This window comes from Pseudophryne corroboree, chromosome 4 (assembly GCF_028390025.1).
Source record: "Pseudophryne corroboree isolate aPseCor3 chromosome 4, aPseCor3.hap2, whole genome shotgun sequence".
NCBI classification, from domain to species: domain Eukaryota; kingdom Metazoa; phylum Chordata; class Amphibia; order Anura; family Myobatrachidae; genus Pseudophryne; species Pseudophryne corroboree.
Window position 1 is genome coordinate 575,379,285 of NC_086447.1, and position 20,568 is coordinate 575,399,852.

Sequence of the window (20,568 nt, forward strand, 5' to 3'; positions counted from 1 at the left end):
AGAAACTCCCGTGTTTTTCCCTGACACGCCTGCGTCTTTTTGCAAATGCCGGGAAAACGCTGAGTTACCACCCAGAAACGCCCCTTTCCTGTCAATCATTCTCCGATCAGCAGTGCGACTAAAAAGCGCCACAGATGAGGAAAGGTTAGTTTGTATTCCAGGACAGTGCTGGAGTGAAGGAGTTAAAGTAGTGTATGCATGAGAGCTACACGTGGATAAAGAACACAGGCAGAATGTAGACACTAGAAACTTAGGATCAGAGGACTTAGATGATGGAGAACTATGTACTCGTAAAGTGAGGTAAAGAGCTGGAAAGTGACCAGTAGTGAAAGTCTCTGGAACTGGGCTGAAACCAGTGATGCATGTTTCTGGAATTAGGTTTAGATCAGTAATACATGATACTGGAGCTGCGTTGGAAACAATGGCCCTCATTCCGAGTTGATCGCTCGCTAGCTACTTTTAGCAGCCGTTGAAACGCATAGCCGCCGTCCACGGGGGAGTGTATTTTTGCTTTGCAAGTGTGTGATCGCATGTGCAGCCGAGCGGTACAAAAACATTTTGTGCAAATCAACACCAGCCCTGTGCGATGATTCTAGCGTTGAAGGTCCCGGAATTGACGTCAGATACCCGCCCTGCAAACGCCTGGTCACGCCTGCGTTTTCCCAACCACTCCCAGAAAACGGTCAGTTGACACCCACAAACGTCAGTTGACACCCACAAACGCCCTCTTACTGTCAATCTCCTTGCTATCGGCTGTGCGAATCGATTCGTCGCTAGAAGCATTGCACAGCAACAATGCTGTTTGTACCCATACGCCGTGCGTGCGCATTGCGGTGCATATGCATGCACAGTTTTGCCGTTTTTTTACCTGATCGCTGCACTGCAAAAATCGGCAGCTGGCGATCAACTCGGAATGACCCCCAATGTCTCACAGGATCACTGGTTACATTAGCTTGGCTAGAACTGGACTTGCTGTCCAAACTAAAACCAGCTGTGCTGGAGACCGGCCCGAAACCGACAGTGCTCGATGTCTGGCTGGAAACATATGGGCTTTATACTGGACTGAGACTAACTATGCTTGATGCCTGGCTAGAACTGGCTGTGCTTGATGCTGGACTGGGACATGCTGGGCTTGATACCGGACTCCGACCGGCTGGGTTTGATACCAGATTGGGACTGGCTGGTTTGATGTCAGACTGGGACAGACTGTGCTTGATTCCGGGCTGGTACCGGCTGTGCTTGATGCCGAGCTGGGAACAGCTGTGCTGGATGATAGGCTGGGACTGGTTGCGCTAGGTACAGGACTGGAACTGGCAAATGTATATTCAGGGACAATGGGGCCGATTCAGACCTGATGGTTGCTGTGCGTTTTCTCACAGGCTACGATCAGGTCTGCACTGCACGTGCGTATGCACCGCAATGCGCCGGGGCGACCATCTGCAGCAACGGGGGGGGGGGGGGGGGATTCCACATGCACCGGCGATCGCAAGGAGATTGACAGAAAGAGTCCTTTGTGGGTGGCAAATGACCATTTCTAGGGGGATGCAGTCACTTTACCTCCAATCATAATCCCGACGGACTATATACCGACACCCATTGACCGATGGTCGAAATCCCGACAAGGTCTAAATACCGACACGGACTAAATACCGACATGTAAAATACCGTCAAGGTCTAAATACCGACATGTAAAATGCCGACAGGTCGAAATACCGACACAAGTTTTTCATGATTTTTTTCATTAAAACCGACTTGTTCATACTTTACCGTCCCAGTGGACCTGGAGGGGGAATATAATAGTGTGCCGAGCGCAACGAGGCACCGTGCCCGAAGCATGGCGAGCGCAGCGAGCCATGCGAGGGGACGCGGTACACTTTATATGGTGTCCATGTTGATTTATGTCGACATACACACAAAAAATCATCAAAAAATGCATGTCGGTATTTCGACCTGTCGGCATTTTACATGTCGGTATTTAGACCTTGTCGGTATTTTACATGTCGGTATTTAGTCCGTGTCGGTATTTAGACCTTGTCGGGATTTCGACCATCGGTCAATGGGTGTCGGTATATAGACCGTCGGGATTATGATTGGCGGGATTTCATACCGATCCCTTTCTAGGGAGTGTCCGAAAGAACGCAGGAGGGACCCAGTGTTTTGTGGGAGGATTCCGATCACCGCAGCGGCAGAGTAAGTCCTGGGCTGTGCAGAGACTTCACCAACTGCTATTTGTGCAGCTCTCCAGCACAAGCGATCACACACCTGCACACAGCAAATACCCTCCTCCTGTAGGCGGCGACTACCTAATCGCAGGGATACAAAAAATGCACCCTAGCGATCAGGTCTGAATTACCCCCAGTGTTATAACACTGTAGAGTGCAGTTTAGAGTCATACTCTGCAGGCAGGTAGCGACGTTGTACTGGCAACCAGCCAGCCCTTTAGGAACTCCTCTTACAGAGGCTGCTGGTAGGTTGTTGGTCGTTGGGGAGTATGTGCCATTGGTGGTGCAGTGGCTACCTGACCACTTTGAAGATGGCGGCACCCAGATACCAGAGCTGGTGGGTACCATGACGTGAGAGACGCCAAAATAGACTGCAGTTTCCCCATGCAGATGCTGGCTGCTGTCATCGCTGGAGAGTGAAACAGCAGCTGGAGAGCAGTGGACCCCTACAAGCACCGCGCCAGGTCCTGGATAGGTAAGAAATGAGGTCTAGGTGCGACACGCCCCCTGTCACTTTAAAAATAAAAATAAACTATAGGATTTATTTTTGATGGTAGGTGGGAAGTGGAAAAGACAAGTAATTAGCATGCACTGTGCAGACAATGAGACTGGGTGAGTCCGCGTGATGTCATGTTGTCACACGGTAGTTGCGAAGTGCTACTCTGGGAGTGTTTTGGACAGGCTGAATTTCTTCTTGGGCCTGACTAAGGGCCGCTTGGGACCAACAGGGCCCTAGGCAGGTGCCTAGGTTACCTTGTTGGAAATACAGGCCTGTTTACTGTCCTGCTGCTGGTATTTAGGGACTAATTCAGTAGGGATTGTAAGGATGGTATTTAGGCCTAATTCAGTAAGAACTGCATTTGCACAGATTCTCGCAGCAGCTTTGCAAATGCAGGGGGTAATTCAGAGCTGATTTCATTTCCGCTCAGCGGGCGATCAGATCTGAACTACGCATGCATATGCACAGCAATGCGCAGGCACGACGGACCTACTGCAAAAGGGATCGCCAGTCAGCGACATGTTTGTGCAAAGGATCCATTCGCACAGGCATTCGCAAAGAGATTGACAGGAAGAGGGCATTTATGGGTGGCAACTGCCCGTTTTCAAAGAGTCTCTGGAAAAACGCAGGCGTGTCCAAGTGTTGGACGGTAGGGTGTCTGACTTCAAATCCTGTCCCGAACAGGCTGAAGTGATTGCATCGGCTGAGTAAGTCCTGGGCTGCGCAGAGACTGCACAAAATCAGTTTGTGCAGCTCTGCTACACATACGTTCACACACTTGCACAGCGAAAATACACTTCCTCTGTATGCGGCGACTATCTGAATGCAGGACTGCAAAATCGCTTCCTATTGATCAGCTCTGAATTAACCCCGCAATCCTTAGCAATGCAAATGCAGAAGGAGGTGCATATCATCTCCTTCCTGCATTTACGATAGTAACAATGCGATCAATGCGACCATCAGTCACAATGTTCATCTGCGACGATAGGCTGAGTATGCCAGAGCTTACTGAGGCTTGCATTGGCAGGAGTCTCGCAACGCAGTCCTTGGCCTCGCCACTTCCGGAAAATGGGGACTGTGTCCCCCAGTTTTTAACAAGGGGATCCGTTCTGCAGATGTGCATAATATGATTTAGAAAACAAGAATGGTCAATGCGCTACGTCCGTCCACCTTCAGTAGGGTAAGTAGTTTTTTCTTCGATCTGTCGATACGTGCACGCAAAGTTCCACAAGCGAACCTGTGGGCGGCTGCTCAGTCCTCAAAATGGGCACTAGGTTAAGTGGCTGGGAAATCTGAAAAAAGAGAGGAAGAGAACAAGCGCCTGATGGTGCAGTAATTTTCACACTTGGTCTAGTGACGTGACAACACTCATAAAGGTAATCTGCGTACCAGATGAGGGGGTTTCTTATCATGCACATCAAACACTATTGCTCTGGTCTTCTGTCTGTTGCTCACAACAAAGGGGGTCTATAAGCAAAAAGCATAAAAAAACACCTCTCATGGTGCAGTATTGTATAAGATTGAAGGATATTCAGCACCTCTGTGGGTAATATGCGTACCAAAAGGTTGGAATAGATTAGCAAATCACAAGGAGTCTTTATCCTCCAATTTGTAGTCGACACTACAGCGGAATCTAAAATCAACAAGCACAAAACACACTCCTCATAGTGCGGTATCAGCTAGTGCAATATAATGCATTTTTTATACTTCAATTGAGAATATGCGTACCACAAAAGGGAAAATAATCATGCATATCGTAAGGGATCTTTTTCCAGGTGCAATGATGTATTTCACGAGTAGTTCTTTCAATGTAAGCAAGAATAGTGTTGACTTTATGGGAAAGGTAGTTTAATATTTTGTATAGAAAAGTACACAAGAGAAAAACAAAGAAATTAAAAACAAAGAAAAAAAATTAAAAAGCTTATCTGAATAAATCAGGAAATATATAGGGCAGTCCAGGGTATGTCAACAGTGAATGCCTTCGTCAGGAGGTAATCAGGAAAAGTCCTCAACGCGTTTCACCTAAAAAGGCTTCCTCAGGAGTGTCTATAGGGATGACCACGGTCTTTCCTGTTTTATCCTCTCCAGGATTAGGGGGTGGTGATCAATTATGCTAATTACTTCCGGTCTGGGTTTCCCACCAAAAGTAAATTCACATTCAAGTTTGTAAAACCATAACATAAGATACATACAGTTAACATTTATAAAATTTTAATAATCAACAATTACATATATTAAAAACCGCTCTAACCACAGTAGAATGAAAGCCTGGACAACTGGAAGTGACGCTCCCGGAAATCAACTGCCGGAAATGACGTACCGCGGAAATAGAACAGTAACAAATAAATCAGTCTCTGCTCCAAGTTTTCAGTGCAGGCTGATCCTGCACATTTAGAGCAGTAATGGGTATGTTTAATACATACAGATAAGGACAACGTCGGAACCGGGGATAAATAGCCGATCACGGCATTACCGGAAGTTCCGTACCAGAAGTGACTGTGCGTTCCACCGCGAGGATCGCAGTGGAACTCACAACCAGGAACTAACGTCTTAGAGAAAAATATATGGGTTTAATAAAAATATTCACCTTTGCACATTTGAAAAAATATATAAATCGGCACTAGATGGATTAATACTTAAACACTGATGTTAGATATATCTATAATACATTAATTTAACTATATATAGTAATATTTGATAAGGTATCTTACAGATAACTCTGATGTCCTAAAGCTGTCTGTTTTCATATAACAGCATGTCTGGTTATTAATCTCATCACTATTTAATATTCATATTCAGTCACAAACACCCAAAAAAATAAAATAAAAAAAAACAATATATATATATATATATATATATATATAGGATCAAGTCAATCACACTGTATATTCCATAGGTAGTAAGAGGATAATACCGAAGCACAAAATGTAATAGGTAGTTTGCAATAGGTGGAGTTTATAGGAAGGGGGCAATTTCGTAACTTCCGTTGTGACCTAATGGGCTTAATGTGTTTAGAGTAAATATACAGAACATCTCTCTTTGAGAAAACAACTTCATAAGATCACCTCCTCTTGTTCCCAACTTGACATTTTCCAGGCCTCTGAATGTAAAGGTATCAATATTTGAGGCATGGTGGGTAGAGAAGTGCCTCGATAAAGGGTGGCTCTCTACTTTGTTCTTGATGTTTCTTAAATGTTCTTGTATCCTTAATTTAAGGGGTCTCTTAGTTTTGCCAACATATTTGAGTCCACATCCGCACTCCACAAGATAGATTACAGATGTGGTGTTACAGTTGATAAATTGCCTGGTTTTGTACTCCTTCGTATTAGTTGAATCGTAGAAGGTTTTTCTATTCGGATTTACGTGCTTACAAACAATACAGTGTCCACACTTGTACGTTCCAGTACATTTGGGCATGGTTTGGATCGTGTTCTTTGTTTTTAGTTGACTTGGTGCAAGTATTTCTCTTAGGTTTCTTGACTTTTTGAAAATGATTTCTGGACGGTCTGGCAAAACTGAGTTTAAAACCCACCATGCCTCAAATATTGATACCTTTACATTCAAAGGCCTGGAAAATGTCAAGTTGGGAACAAGAGGAGGTGATCTTCTGAAGTTGTTGTCTCAAAGAGAGATGTTCTGGATATTCACTCTAAACACATCTTAAGTATGTGCCAATGTTTGGCAAAGGTGTTTCTAATCTTTATCTCATTGCTGTTAAATTGTGTGATGAATGGTGCTAAGTAGTTCTTCCCAGTATTCTTCGTCTTAGTTTCCAATAGTCGTTCTCATTCCAACCCTTCTCCTTTTTGTAAGGCGGAATTAATGATACTTTCTGGGTATCCTCTTTCTCTAAATCTGTTCATGTATATTTCTGATTGTTTCTCATAAGTTCCTGGATCCATACAGTTGCGTTAAATTCGATAAAGTTGAGAAAAGGGTATATTATTTTTCCAGGATGTGGTGTGAGCACTCTTGTAGTGTAGATAACTATTGGTATCTACAGATTTTATGTAATTTTTGGTGATGACTTTGTTTGCTTCATTGGAGAGTACCAAATCTAGAAATTCAACATTTGTTTTACTACTTGAGTAGGTGAATTTCAAATTGAAGTTATTAACTTGCAATGATGCCATGAATTCTGTGAAAGATTCTTCCGTTCCTTCCCAGATTAGAATGATATCGTCGATATATCTTTTATAGAGACGAATATTAGAAGAAAAGAGGGAGTTATTGTAAATATGTTGGTCTTCCCACATGCCCATTAATAAATTTGCATAGCTTGGTGCAAACACCGTACCCATGGCTGTGCCACGGTTTTGTATGTAGAATTGATCCAATTGAAGTAGTTATGGGTTAAAATGAAATGGATAAGTTTGCAAATGAAATCTCTGTGTGGTTCTGATATTTTGGGATCTTTTTCCAATATTTTAGTACAGGCTTCTATCCCTTTTTCATGTGTAATGCTGGTGTAAAGTGACTGGACATCTATGGTAGTCCACAGGAAGCTTTCTTTCCATTCAAAATCCTTCAGAAGATTCAATATACTGGAGGTGTCTTTAAGAAATGCTGGTAACTTTGTCACATGTGGCTTCAGAAATACGTCCACATATTCAGACAAATGTGATGTTAAGGATTTGATGCCGGCAATTATCGGTCTTCCTGGAGGTGATTCTAGATCTTTGTGTATTTTTGGCAAATGGTACCTTATCGGTGTGATAGGATTATTTACCATCAGATATTGAAATTCATCCTTTGAAATGATGTTACTATGGAATCCTTGTACCAATATATGTCTAAGTTCCGTGATGGAGTCCTCCGTTGGATCCTTTGTAAGGGGTTTAGATGATACTGAATCACTTAGTAATCTCCTGGCTTCTTTAATATAGATGTCTCTGTCTTGGATCACAAGACCGCCACCTTTATCCGCTGGTCTTAGCACAATTTCTTCATTGTTTTTCAACTCTTTCAGCACCTGTCTTTCAGCATTAGTCAAATTAGGCTGTTTACTTTTGACTTCTTCTTGATCAATGAGGTCTTTTTTTACCAAGTCATAAAATATGTTCATGTGTGACCCCTTAGACTCTAGTGGGTAAAATTTTGACAGTTGTTTCAAACCCGATTTATTAGATTCAAAATTGGTGATAATGGCATTATCTTTTTTTGCGAAATGTCTTTTTAACGTAAGTTTCCAGATATATTTATTTAAGTCGATGGATGTCTGGAATTTGTTAGGTTTTTGGATCGGTGCAAATGTTACTCCTTTGCTTAGAAGGGAGATTTGTGGTTGAGTGAGGCTGTGAGTGGATAGAAGAAAAAATACCTTTTTCTTGTGGATTGGTTGTTATTTGTTTATTTTTTTCTTGGATTTTCTTCCTCCCCGTTTTCCTCATCTGGTAATCCGGTTGTCCAGGCTTTCATTCTACTGTGGTTAGTGCGGTTTTTAATATATGTAATTGTTGATTATTAAAATTTTATAAATGTTAACTGTATGTATCTTATGTTATGGTTTTACAAACTTGAATGTGAATTTACTTTTGGTGGGAAACCCAGACCGGAAGTAATTAGCATAATTGATCACCACCCCCTAATCCTGGAGAGGATAAAACAGGAAAGACCGTGGTCATCCCTATAGACACTCCTGAGGAAGCCTTTTTAGGTGAAACGCGTTGAGGACTTTTCCTGATTACCTCCTGACGAAGGCATTCACTGTTGACATACCCTGGACTGCCCTATATATTTCCTGATTTATTCAGATAAGCTTTTTAATTTTTATTTCTTTGTTTTTCTCTTGTGTACTTTTCTATACAAAATATTAAACTACCTTTCCCATAAAGTCAACACTATTCTTGCTAACATTGAGAGAACTACTCGTGAAATACATCATTGCACCTGGAAAAAGATCCCTTACGATATGCATGATTATTTTCCCTTTTGTGGTACGCATATTCTCAATTGAAGTATACAAAAACCATTATATTGCACTAGCTGATACCGCACTATGAGGAGTGTGTTTTGTGCTTGTTGATTTTAGATTCCGCTGTAGTGTCGACTACAAATTGGAGGATAAAGACTCCTTGTGATTTGCCAATCTATTCCAACCTTTTACGCATACTGGGGGTCATTCCGAGTTGTTAGCTCGTTGCCGATTTTCGCAATGGAGCGATTAAGGCGGAAATGCGCATGCGCATGGTACGCAGTGTATTTTCGCACAAAACTTAGTAGATTTACTCACGTCCGAACTAAGAATTTCCATCGTTGAAGTGATCGGAGTGTGATTGACAGGAAGTGGGTGTTTCTGGGCGGAAACTGACCGTTTTCTGGGAGTGTGCGGAAAAACGCAGGCGTGCCAGGATAAAACGTGGGAGTGTCTGGAGAAACGGGGGAGTGGCTGGCTGAATGCAGGGCGTGTTTGTGTCATCAAACCAGGAACGAAATGGGCTGAGCTGATCGCAGTGTAGGAGTAAGTCTTGAGCTACTCAGAAACTGCTAAGAATTTTCTATTCGCAATTCTGCTTATCTTTCGTTCGCAATTCTGCTAAGCTAAGATACACTCCCAGAGGGCGGCGGCCTAGCGTGTGCGATGCTGCTAAAATCTGCTAGTGAGCGAACAACTCAGAATGACCCCCTTTCCCCACAGAGGTGCTGAATATCCTTCAATCTGATACAACAATATTGCACCATGAGATGTGTTTTTTATGCTTTTTGTTTATAGACCCCCTTTGTTGTGAGCAACAGACAGAAGACCAGAGCAATAGTGTTTGATGTGCATGATAAGAAACCCCTCATCTGGTACGCAGATTGCCTTTATGAGTGTTGTCACGTCACTAGACCAAGTGTGAAAATTACTGCACCATCAGGCGCTTGTCCTCTTCCTCTCTTTGTGCATAATATGATATTTAAATATTTGTAAAAATACTTTTTAAACTATATTAAATAATAACAAAAAAATGTATGAACGGTTTTGAAGGGAAAAATTGTCAGTTAAGTGTTTAAACTGCTTGATGTGGCAGAAGCTCTAATAATCGTATTATATGCCATTGCTATAGTTGTCACTCTATAGTTGAGCCACTTGCCAAGAGGAGGGCGTTGAGGTCAATGGCTGGGGAGGCATTGGGTTGATGAATGTGGATATATACTATATATGAAATACAAAACACCCAGGAAAAATTACATGTATACAAAAAAAGGAGAAAAATAGGCACTGTACTCATGCACAGAGCTGTATACACACAGTATAAGCTCCCCCATATATGTAATGAGAGAAAGCTGAGCCCATGGATTGCCCCTCAGCAGCCGTTTCTCTCCTGTCACTTGCCCATCTAGGGAGCCAGAGATGGATGATGAGAAGGGGGCTTTGGAGATATCAAGGGGGATCTAGTGAGAATGGAAGACCAGGCAGTAGCGCCAAGACAAGGTGGAACTCTCATCCAGAAAAGGAGACTGAGCTCGGCGACTGGCTGAGTTTCGGGTCTATGCGACTCTCCCCCAGTACACGGCGAGGCTTCCTATGCTGGGAGCTGGTGTGCAGGACTGGTGGTGGTGCAGGGGGGAGGGCTTCCTCATCTTTATCTGTAGTTCAGTACATACTCTACCATACTGTGGCCCCCATTTAGCATGGTTCACATTTGTAATGCTGCTCACAGGCAGCTTTGCAAATGAGATCCATAGTAATGCAAATGCAACAAATCCATAGCAATGCAAATGCAGTGTTGAACACCTTCTTGCTGCATTTGCGATCCCAGCGCTGCAACCACGTCGCAGCCTAGGATCAACATCGCGATCACTGATGTTCCCCGCAGACTGCCAGTTGAGTAAGCCTTAGCTTACTAGGCTGGCCATCACAGGGGGCCTTGTGAAGTCAAAAAATCTGCGTCCGAGATGCAGACATTGACCTCGCCTTTCCTGGAAAATGGGGGCCATCTCCGCCCTCACCTCGCTGCCCGAACGCCTCTGCCTGTCAATCAGACACAGTCTGTCAGAAAAATGCGAGCCACATGCAGGACCGACTCTGCACATGTGTTGAAGGGGTACTGCGTCTGCGCAGTTTCCTGATAATCGGGAAACTGCGCAGGGGATTGCACACGTGATCCATACTTAATTAGCCCCTGTATGTGCATCCTTTCAATATTTCCTGAGACCCTATATGACAAACATTTAGAGAATAGTTAATTTTGTAAAGATCAGTATTGAAACATCTAGTATTGCTCTTTAGATTGAAAATATTGTAATTAATAATATCTGACTTTAATAGACAACCTAGACAACTCTCGTATTACCTTTAGATTGTAATGAACAGTGGCACAAACAAATACGTACACATTCTATGTATTACTTACATTTATCCAAGTCCCAAATATAGCTGTTTAGCTTCTCCCCAAGTATATAAAACATGGTAATGAGAACAGTGACTAGAAGGAAGAAGACTATTTTGGCTAGAGGACTGATGTATTCCAGGAGAGGGTACACCCATACGCCTGTCACATGATGAATCCAGTAGACCCTGAAAGAAAGAAGGAGACAACAGATGGAATTGTTGAAGGCAGTGGTTCTCAAACTGTGCCGTGGCACCCTGGGGTGCCTCAGGATACTTGCAGGGGTGCCCTGGGTTGGTGGTCCAGGACCAATTCAAATTATTTATTGTCAATGTAATAGGAAAAACCAGTGCTGGTGGCTGCCAATCATAAAATATGTGGACAAACAGAAGCAAATATTGTCCCGCACCACACATTTGAACACAATTTACTTAATTTAATATCCCTGAATTTCTCAATAAGAAACTTTTGGCCTTGGGGTGCCGTGAAAAAAAATTATGATACTCTAGGGCGCCATGATTCAAAAAAGTTTGGGAACCACTGGTTAAAGGTCTAGCATATCTGAAATATGGGAAATGCTGGAACAATTTTTTCTAAAGTTAAGTACATGGAAAGAGACTATTAATATTAACAAACACTGATCATCTAGAGACCACACTATTCTCTACAGTAGTCATGAAGGGAAGAATGATTTATTCAATAGTGAAACATTTCATGCTAGACGTGACACATACACGCAGGCCAGATGAGACAGATGGATCATACAAGGGCATTCTTGGCTTTTACACAGGGCATGCTGGGTCTACAAATGCACTACACTACATTCTTTTATATTATATTTGGGGACAGCTAATTAAAGGGAAAGTAGCTTTAAAATAGATTTCTTAAAGTATAACTCCATTTAAAATAAGAATTTACTTACCGATAATTCTATTTCTCGGAGTCCGTAGTGGATGCTGGGGTTCCTGAAAGGACCATGGGGAATAGCGGCTCCGCAGGAGACAGGGCACAAAAGTAAAGCTTTTACAGGTCAGGTGGTGTGTACTGGCTCCTCCCCCTATGACCCTCCTCCAGACTCCAGTTAGGTACTGTGCCCGGACGAGCGTACACAATAAGGGAGGATTTTGAATCCCGGGTAAGACTCATACCAGCCACACCAATCACACCGTACAACTTGTGATCTAAACCCAGTTAACAGTATGATAACAGAGGAGCCTCTGAAAGATGGCTTCCTAAACAATAACCCGAATTAGTTAACAATAACTATGTACAAGTATTGCAGATAATCCGCACTTGGGATGGGCGCCCAGCATCCACTACGGACTCCGAGAAATAGAATTATCGGTAAGTAAATTCTTATTTTCTCTATCGTCCTAAGTGGATGCTGGGGTTCCTGAAAGGACCATGGGGATTATACCAAAGCTCCCAAACGGGCGGGAGAGTGCGGATGACTCTGCAGCACCGAATGAGAGAACTCCAGGTCCTCCTTTGCCAGGGTATCAAATTTGTAAAAATTTACAAACGTGTTCTCCCCTGACCACGTAGCTGCTCGGCAGAGTTGTAATGCCGAGACCCCTCGGGCAGCCGCCCAAGATGAGCCCACCTTCCTTGCGGAATGGGCCTTAACAGATTTAGGCTGTGGCAGGCCTGCCACAGAATGTACAAGTTGAATTTTGTTACAAATCCAACGAGCAATCGACTGCTTAGAAGCAGGTGCACCCAACTTGTTGGGTGCATACAGTATAAACAGCGAGTCAGATTTTCTGACTCCAGCCGTCCTTTAAATGTATATTTTTAAGGCTCTGACAACGTCCAACAACTTGGAGTCCTTCAAGTCGTCTGTAGCCGCAGGCACTACAATAGGCTGGTTCAGGTGAAACGCTGATACCACCTTAGGGAGAAAATGCGGACGCGTCCGCAGCTCTGCCCTATGTCGAATGGAAAATTAAATAAGGGCTTTTATAAAACAAAGCCGCCAGTTCAGATACTCTCCCGGCCGAAGCCAGGGCCAGTAACATAGTCACTTTCCATGTGAGATATTTCAAATCCACATTCTTTAGTGGTTCAAACCAATTGGATTTGAGGAAATCTAAAACTACATTTAGATCCCACGGTGCCACCTTAGGCACCACAGGAGGCTGTATATGTAGTACTCCTTAGATAAAAATCTGGACCTCAGGGACTGAGGCCAATTCTTTTTGGAAGAATATTGATAGGGCCGAAATTTGAACCTTAATAGATCCCAATTTGAGACCCATAGACAATCCTGATTGCAGGAAATGTAGGAAAACGACCCAGTTGAAATTCCTCCATCGGAGCACTCCGCTGCTCGCACCACGCAACATATTTTCGCCAAATACGGCGATAATGCTTCGCGGTGACTTCCTTCCTTGCCTTTATCAAGGTAGGAATGACTTCTTCTGGAATGCCTTTTCCTTTTATGATCTGGCATTCAAACGCCATGCCGTCAAACGCAGCCGCGGTAAGTCTTGAAAAAGACAAGGACCCTGCTGAAGCAGGTCCCTTCTCAGAAGTAGAGGCCACGGATCGTCCGTGACCAACTCTTGAAGTTCCAGGTACCAAGTCCTTCTTGGCCAATCCGGAGCCACTAGTCTTACTCCTCTTTGCCGTATAATCCTCAATACCTTTGGTATGAGAGGCAGAGGAGGAAACACATATACCGACTGGTACACCCAAGGTGTTACCAGCGCGTCCACAGCTATTGCCTGCGGATCTCTTGACCTGGCGCAATACCTGTCCAGTGTTTTGTTGAGGCGAGACGCCATCATGTCCACCATTGGTTTTACCCAACGGTTTAATAGCATGTGGAAAACTTCTGGATGAAGTCCCCACTCTCCCGGGTGAAGGTCGTGTCTGCTGAGGAAGTCTGCTTCCCAGTTGTCCACGCCCGGGATGAATACTGCTGACAGTGCTATCACGTGATTCTCCGCCCAGCGAAGGATCCTGGCAGCTTCTGCCATTGCCCTCCTGCTTCTTGTGCCGCCCTGTCTGTTTACATGGGCGACTGCCGTGATGTTGTCCGACTGGATCAACACCGGTCTTCCTTGAAGCAGAGGTTCCGCCTGGCTTAGAGCATTGTAGATTGCTCTTAGTTCCAGAATGCTTATGTGAAGAGACTTTTTCAGGCTCGACCACACTCCCTGGAAATTTCTTCCCTGTGTGACTGCTCCCCAGCCTCTCAGGCTGGCATCCGTGGTCACCAGGATCCAATCCTGCATGCCGAATCTGCGGCCCTCCAATAGATGAGCCTCCTGCAACCACCACAGAAGGGATACCCTTGTCCTCGGCGACAGGGTTATCCGCAGGTGCATCTGAAGATGCGACCCTGACCATTTGTCCAACAGATCCCTTTGCATGGAATCTGCCGAAAGGGATTGCTTCGTAAGAAGCTACCATTTTTTCCCAGGACTCTTGTGCATTGATGTACAGACACCTTTCCTGGTTTTAGGAGGTTCCTGACCAGGTCAGATAACTCCTTGGCTTTTTCTTCGGGAAGAAAAAGCTTTTTCTGAACTGTGTCCAGAATCATCCCCAGGAACAGCAGACGAGTTGTCGGCATTAATTGGGATTTTGGAATATTCAGAATCCATCCGTGCTGCTTTAGCACCTCTTGAGATAGTGCTAAACCCATCTCTAGCTGTTCTCTGGACCTTGCCCTTATTAGGAGATCGTCCAAGTATGGGATAATTAATACGCCTTTTCTTTGAAGAAGAAATATTATCTCGGCCATTACCTTTGTAAAGACCCGAGGTGCCGTGGACAAACCAAACGGCAGCGTCTGAAACTGATAGTGACAGTTTTGTACAACGAACCTGAGGTACCCCTGGTGTGAGGGGTAATTGGAACGTGGAGATACGCATCCTTGATGTCCAAGGATACCATAAAGTCCCCTTCTTCCAGGTTCGCTATCACTGCTCTGAGTGACTCCATCTTGAACTTGAACTTCTTTATGTACAGGTTCAAGGACTTCAGATTTAGAATAGGCCTTACCGAGCCAACCGGCTTCGGTACCACAAAAAGAGTGGAATAATACCCCTTCCCTTGTTGTAGAAGAGGTACCTTGACTATCACCTGCTGAGAATACAGCTTGTGAATGGCTTCCAAAACCGTCTCCCTTTCTGAGGGGGACGTTGGTAAAGCAGACTTCAGGAAACGGCGAGGTGGCTCTGTCTCTAATTTCAACCTGTACCCCTGAGATATTATCTGCAGGATCCAGGGATTTACCTGCGAGTGAGCCCACTGCGCGCTGTAATTCTTGAGACGACCGCCTACCGCCCCCGAGTCCGCTTGCGAAGCCCCAGCGTCATGCTGAGGCTTTTGTAGAAGCCGGGGAGGGCTTCGGTTCCTGGGAAGGAGCTGCCTGTTGCTGTCTCTTCCCTCGTCCTCTGCCTCGTGGCAGATATGAATAGCCCTTTGCTCTCTTATTTTTAAAGGAACGAAAGGGCTGCGGTTGAAAGGTCGGTGCCTTTTTCTGTTGGGGAGTGACTTGAGGTAGAAAAGTGGATTTCCCGGCCGTAGCCGTGGCCACCAAATCCGATAGACCGACCCCAAATAACTCCTCTACGCATCGCCTGTCCACTGTCGTGTCCATAAAGCTCTTCTGGCCGAAATGGACATAGCACTTACCCGTGATGCCAGTGTGCAGATATCTCTCTGTGCATCACGCATATAAAGAAATGCATCCTTTATTTGTTCTAACGACAGTAAAATATTGTCCCTGTCCAGGGTATCAATATTTTCGATCAGGGACTCTGACCAAACTACCCCAGCACTGCACATCCAGGCAGTCGCAATAGCTGGTCGTAGTATAACACCTGCATGTGTGTATATACCTTTTTGGATATTTTCCATCCTCCTATCTGATGGATCTTTAAGTGCGGCCGTCTCAGGAGAGGGTAACGCCACTTGTTTTGATAAGCGTGTTAGCGCTTTGTCCACCCTAGGAGGTGTTTCCCAGCGCTCCCTAACCTCTGGCGGGAAAGGGTATAAAGCCAATAACTTCTTTGAAATTAGCAGTTTTTTATCGGGGCACCCCACGCTTCATCACACACGTCATTTAATTCTTCTGATTCGGTAAAAACTACTGGTAGTTTTTTCACACCCCACATAATACCCTGTTTAGTGGTACCTGTAGTATCAGCTAAATGTAACATCTCCTTTATTGCCAAAATCATATAACGTGTGGCCCTACTGGAAAATACGGTTGATTTGTCACCTTCACCACCGGAATCAGTGCCTGTGTCTGGGTCTGTGTCGACCGACTGAGGCAAGGGGCGTTTTACAGCCCCTGACGGTGTTTGAGGCGCCTGGACAGGCACTAATTGAGTGTCCGGCCGCCTCATGTCGGCAAACGACTGCTTAAGCGAGTTGACGCTATCCCGTAATTCCACAAATAAAGGCATCCATTCTGGTGTCGACCCCCTAGGAGGTGACATCCTCATATTTGGCAATTGCTCCGCCTCCACACCAATAACGTCCTCATACATGTCGACACACACGTACCGACACACAGCAGACACACAGGGAATGCTCTATACGAAGACAGGACCCACTAGCCCTTTGGGGAGACAGAGGGAGAGTCTGCCAGCACACACCAAAAAGCGCTATATATGACAGGGATAGCCTTATGATTAAGTGCTCCCTTATAGCTGCTTTTATATTAATATATTGCCATTTATTTTGCCCCCCCTCTCTGTTATACCCTGTTTCTGTAGTGCAGTGCAGGGGAGAGACCTGGGAGCCTTCCTGACCAGCGGAGCTGTGACAGAAAATGGCGCCGTGTGCTGAGGAGATAGGCCCCGCCCCTTTTTCGGCGGGCTCGTCTCCCGCTATTTAGTACATTTAGGCAGGGGTAAATATCTCCATATAGCCTCTGGGGCTATATGTGAGGTATTTTTAGCCTTTTTAAAGGTTTTCATTTGCCTCCCAGGGCGCCCCCCCCCCCAGCGCCCTGCACCCTCAGTGACTGCCGTGTGAAGTGTGCTGAGAGGAAAATGGCGCACAGCTGCAGTGCTGTGCGCTACCTTAAGAAGACTGCAGGAGTCTTCAGCCGCCGATTCTGGACCTCTTCTTGCTTCAGCATCTGTGAGGGGGCCGGCGGCGTGGCTCCGGTGACCATCCAGGCTGTACCTGTGATCGTCCCTCTGGAGCTTCATGTCCAGTAGCCAAGAAGCCAATCCATCCTGCACGCAGGTGAGTTCACTTCTTCTCCCCTCTGTCCCTCGTTGCAGTGATCCTGTTGCCAGCAGGAATCACTGTAAAATAAAAAACCTAAGCTAAACTCTCTAAGCAGCTCTTTATGAGAGCCACCTAGAATTGCACCCTTCTCGGCCGGGCACAAAAATCTAACTGGAGTCTGGAGGAGGGTCATAGGGGGAGGAGCCAGTACACACCACCTGACCTGTAAAAGCTTTACTTTTGTGCCCTGTCTCCTGCGGAGCCGCTATTCCCCATGGTCCTTTCAGGAACCCCAGCATCCACTTAGGACGATAGAGAAAATTATTATTGCAGCCTTTCAAATCACTCACCCCAGTGACAGAAGCATGTTCCCTTGTTCAAGAACCCTTACAGTCAGTCCATTCTCCAGGGTTTGCCATCTTGTAGACGAGTAAAGGTAGCTTCACCCAAAAATGACTTTACGTAAAGAGGGTTTGTGAGTGGAGATCCCTGTAGATGAAGCTGGGGTTTGGCGGGGTGGAACTTTGGCTTATTATAAAGGTAGTGGGTGCTGCTATTTGGTTCATGTTAGGCTTTCCTTCCTCACTGGTTGTATTGCAGGGTGTTTAGTAACCAGTTGTGCATACCTCTGTTTCTAGATATCATAGGTTGAATTGCGGTAAAATACAATTGCGTAAATTAAATAATATGGTCTTGGTAATGTGATATTATTAGGATTTATTTCAAAGAATTAGGCTATATACAGGAGTAGTTGCAATGTAATGAGTACAGCCGGAATGACCAGGACACTCCTTTAATTCTCAGCCAAAAATACAAATAATAATAATAATGAACAACAATACAGGGAACAAGGGTTTTGGGGAACTTCTGTTTAATGAATGGACATCGAGTATTTCATTTAGTTTTGTGAGTATTTTAAAAAACAAACAAACCTAAACTACTATAATATACCGAGTAGGGTTAAGGTTGTCTATTATATTGGAATGTACTAAGAATCATGTTTTTTTATGGTGTATGCAATTATTTAGTTGTATTTAGTCGTGTGTGTGTTCAGACATATTTGTAAAGTCCTGCTTGTGAGCAGCGTGTTTTGAGAAGCCTGCACAGATCAGTGTGATCTGTGCAGGTCCCCCCCACCTAGGCATAACTATAGCCGGTCTCTTCGAGGTGGCCCTGGTTCTAAAAATAAGTTGTAAAAATAAGATTTTACTTACCGGTAAATCTATTTCTCGTAGTCCGTAGAAGATGCTGGGGACTCCGTAAGGACCATGGGGAATAGACGGGCTCCGCAGGAGATAGGGCACTTTAAGAAAGACTTTAGGATTCTGGGTGTGCACTGGCTCCTCCCTCTATGCCCCTCCTCCAGACATCAGTTAGGGAAACTGTGCCCAGAGGAGACGGACAGTACGAGGAAAGGATTTTAGTTAACCTAAGGGCAAGATTCATACCAGCCACACCAATCACACAGCATAACCTGTGATAAACTATCCAGTTAACAGCATGAACAACAACATAGACTCGGTTCAAACCGATGAAACTATAACATAACCCTTATGTAAGCAATAACTATATACAAGTCTTGCAGAAGAAGTCCGCACTTGGGACGGGCGCCCAGCATCCTCTACGGACTACGAGAAAAAGATTTACCGGTAAGTAAAATCTTATTTTCTCTAACGTCCTAGAGGATGCTGGGGACTCCGTAAGGACCATGGGGATTATACCAAAGCTCCCAAACGGGCGGAAGAGTGCGGATGACTCTGCAGCACCGATTGAGCAAACAGGAGGTCCTCCTCAGCCAGGGTATCAAACTTGTAGAACTTTGCAAAGGTGTTTGACCGGCACCAAGTAGCTGCTCGGCACAACTGTAATGCCGAGACCCCTCGGGCAGCCGCCCAAGAAGAGCCCACCTTCCTAGTGGAATGGGCCTTAACCGATTTAGGCAATGGTAATCCCGCCGTAGAATGCGCCTGCTGAATCGTGTTACAGATCCAGCGAGCAATAGTCTGAAGCAGGAGCGCCAACCTTGTTGGCCGCATACAGAACAAACAGAGCTTCAGTCTTCCTGATCCTAGCTGTTCTGGACACATAAATCTTCAAAGCCCTGACCACATCCAGGGACTCGGAATCCCCCAAGTCCCGCGTAGACACAGGCACGACAATAGGTTGGTTCATATGAAAAGATGAGACCACCTTTGGCAGAAATTGAGGACGAGTCCTCAATTCTGCCCTATCCACATGAAAAACCAGGTAGGGGCTTTTATATGACAAAGCCGCCAATTCAGAAATACACCTTGCAGAAGCCAAGGCCAATAACATAACCACTTTCCAAGTGAGATATTTCAATTCCACCGTCTTGAGTGGTTCAAACCAAGGTGACTTGAGGAAACTTAATACCACGTTAAGATCCCAAGGTGCCACCGGAGGTACAAAGGGAGGCTGAATATGCAGTACCCCCTTCACAAAAGTCTGTACTTCAGGAAGAGAAGCCAATTCTTTTTGGAAGAAAATGGATAAGGCCGAAATTTGGACCTTTATGGACCCTAATTTTAGGTCCAAATTCACTCCCGTTTGCAGGAAGTGAAGCAGACGGCCCAAGTGGAACTCCTCCGTAGGAGCAGTTCTGGCCTCACACCAAGACACATATTTTCGCCATATACGGTGATAATGTTTCGATGTCACGTCCTTCCTAGCCTTGATCAGGGTAGGAATGACCTCCTCCGGAATACCTTTTCCGCTAGGATCCGGCGTTTAACCGCCATGCCGTCAAACACAGCCGCGGTAAGTCTTGGAACAGACAGGGCCCCTGCTTCAGCAGATCCTGCCTTAGGGGAAGAGGCCATGGATCTTCTGTGAGCAACTCTTGCAGATCCGGATACCACGTCCTTCGTGGCCAATCCGGAACAATGAGGATCGTTCTGACGCCTCTTAGCCTTATTATTCTCAACACCTTGGGTATGAGAGGTAGAGGAGGGAACACATAGACCGATCTGAACACCCAAGGTGTCACTAGAGCGTCTACCGCTACCGCCTGAGGGTCCCTGGACCTGGCGCAATACCGCTTTAGCTTTTTGTTGAGACGGGACGCCATCATGTCTATCTGAGGCAGTCCCCACCGACCCACGATCTGTACGAAAACTTCTGGATGAAGTCCCCACTCTCCCGGATGCAGGTCGTGTCTGCTGAGGAAGTCCGCTTCCCAGTTGTCCACCCCCGGGATGAATACTGCTGATAGGGCGCTTACATGGCCTTCCGCCCAGCGAAGAATCCTGGTCGCTTCTGCCATGGCCACTCTGCTCCTTGTGCCGCCTTGGCGGTTTACATGAGCCACTGCTGTGAC

At 45.2% G+C, this 20,568-nt stretch overlaps 1 protein-coding gene across 3 annotated transcripts in view; it reads right to left on the bottom strand.

Annotated features, from left to right (window-relative positions):
- Positions 1-20,568, bottom strand: part of AIG1 (androgen induced 1) — a 931,740-nt gene that overhangs the window by 57,183 nt on the left and 853,989 nt on the right. For all 3 annotated transcript variants that reach the window (XM_063917488.1, XM_063917487.1, XM_063917485.1), the window contains one exon: positions 11,058-11,221. In XM_063917488.1, coding sequence (XP_063773558.1) covers positions 11,060-11,221 — 162 coding nt within the window. In that variant the 3' untranslated portion in view covers positions 11,058-11,059. The remainder of the gene's footprint in view (positions 1-11,057; positions 11,222-20,568) is intronic.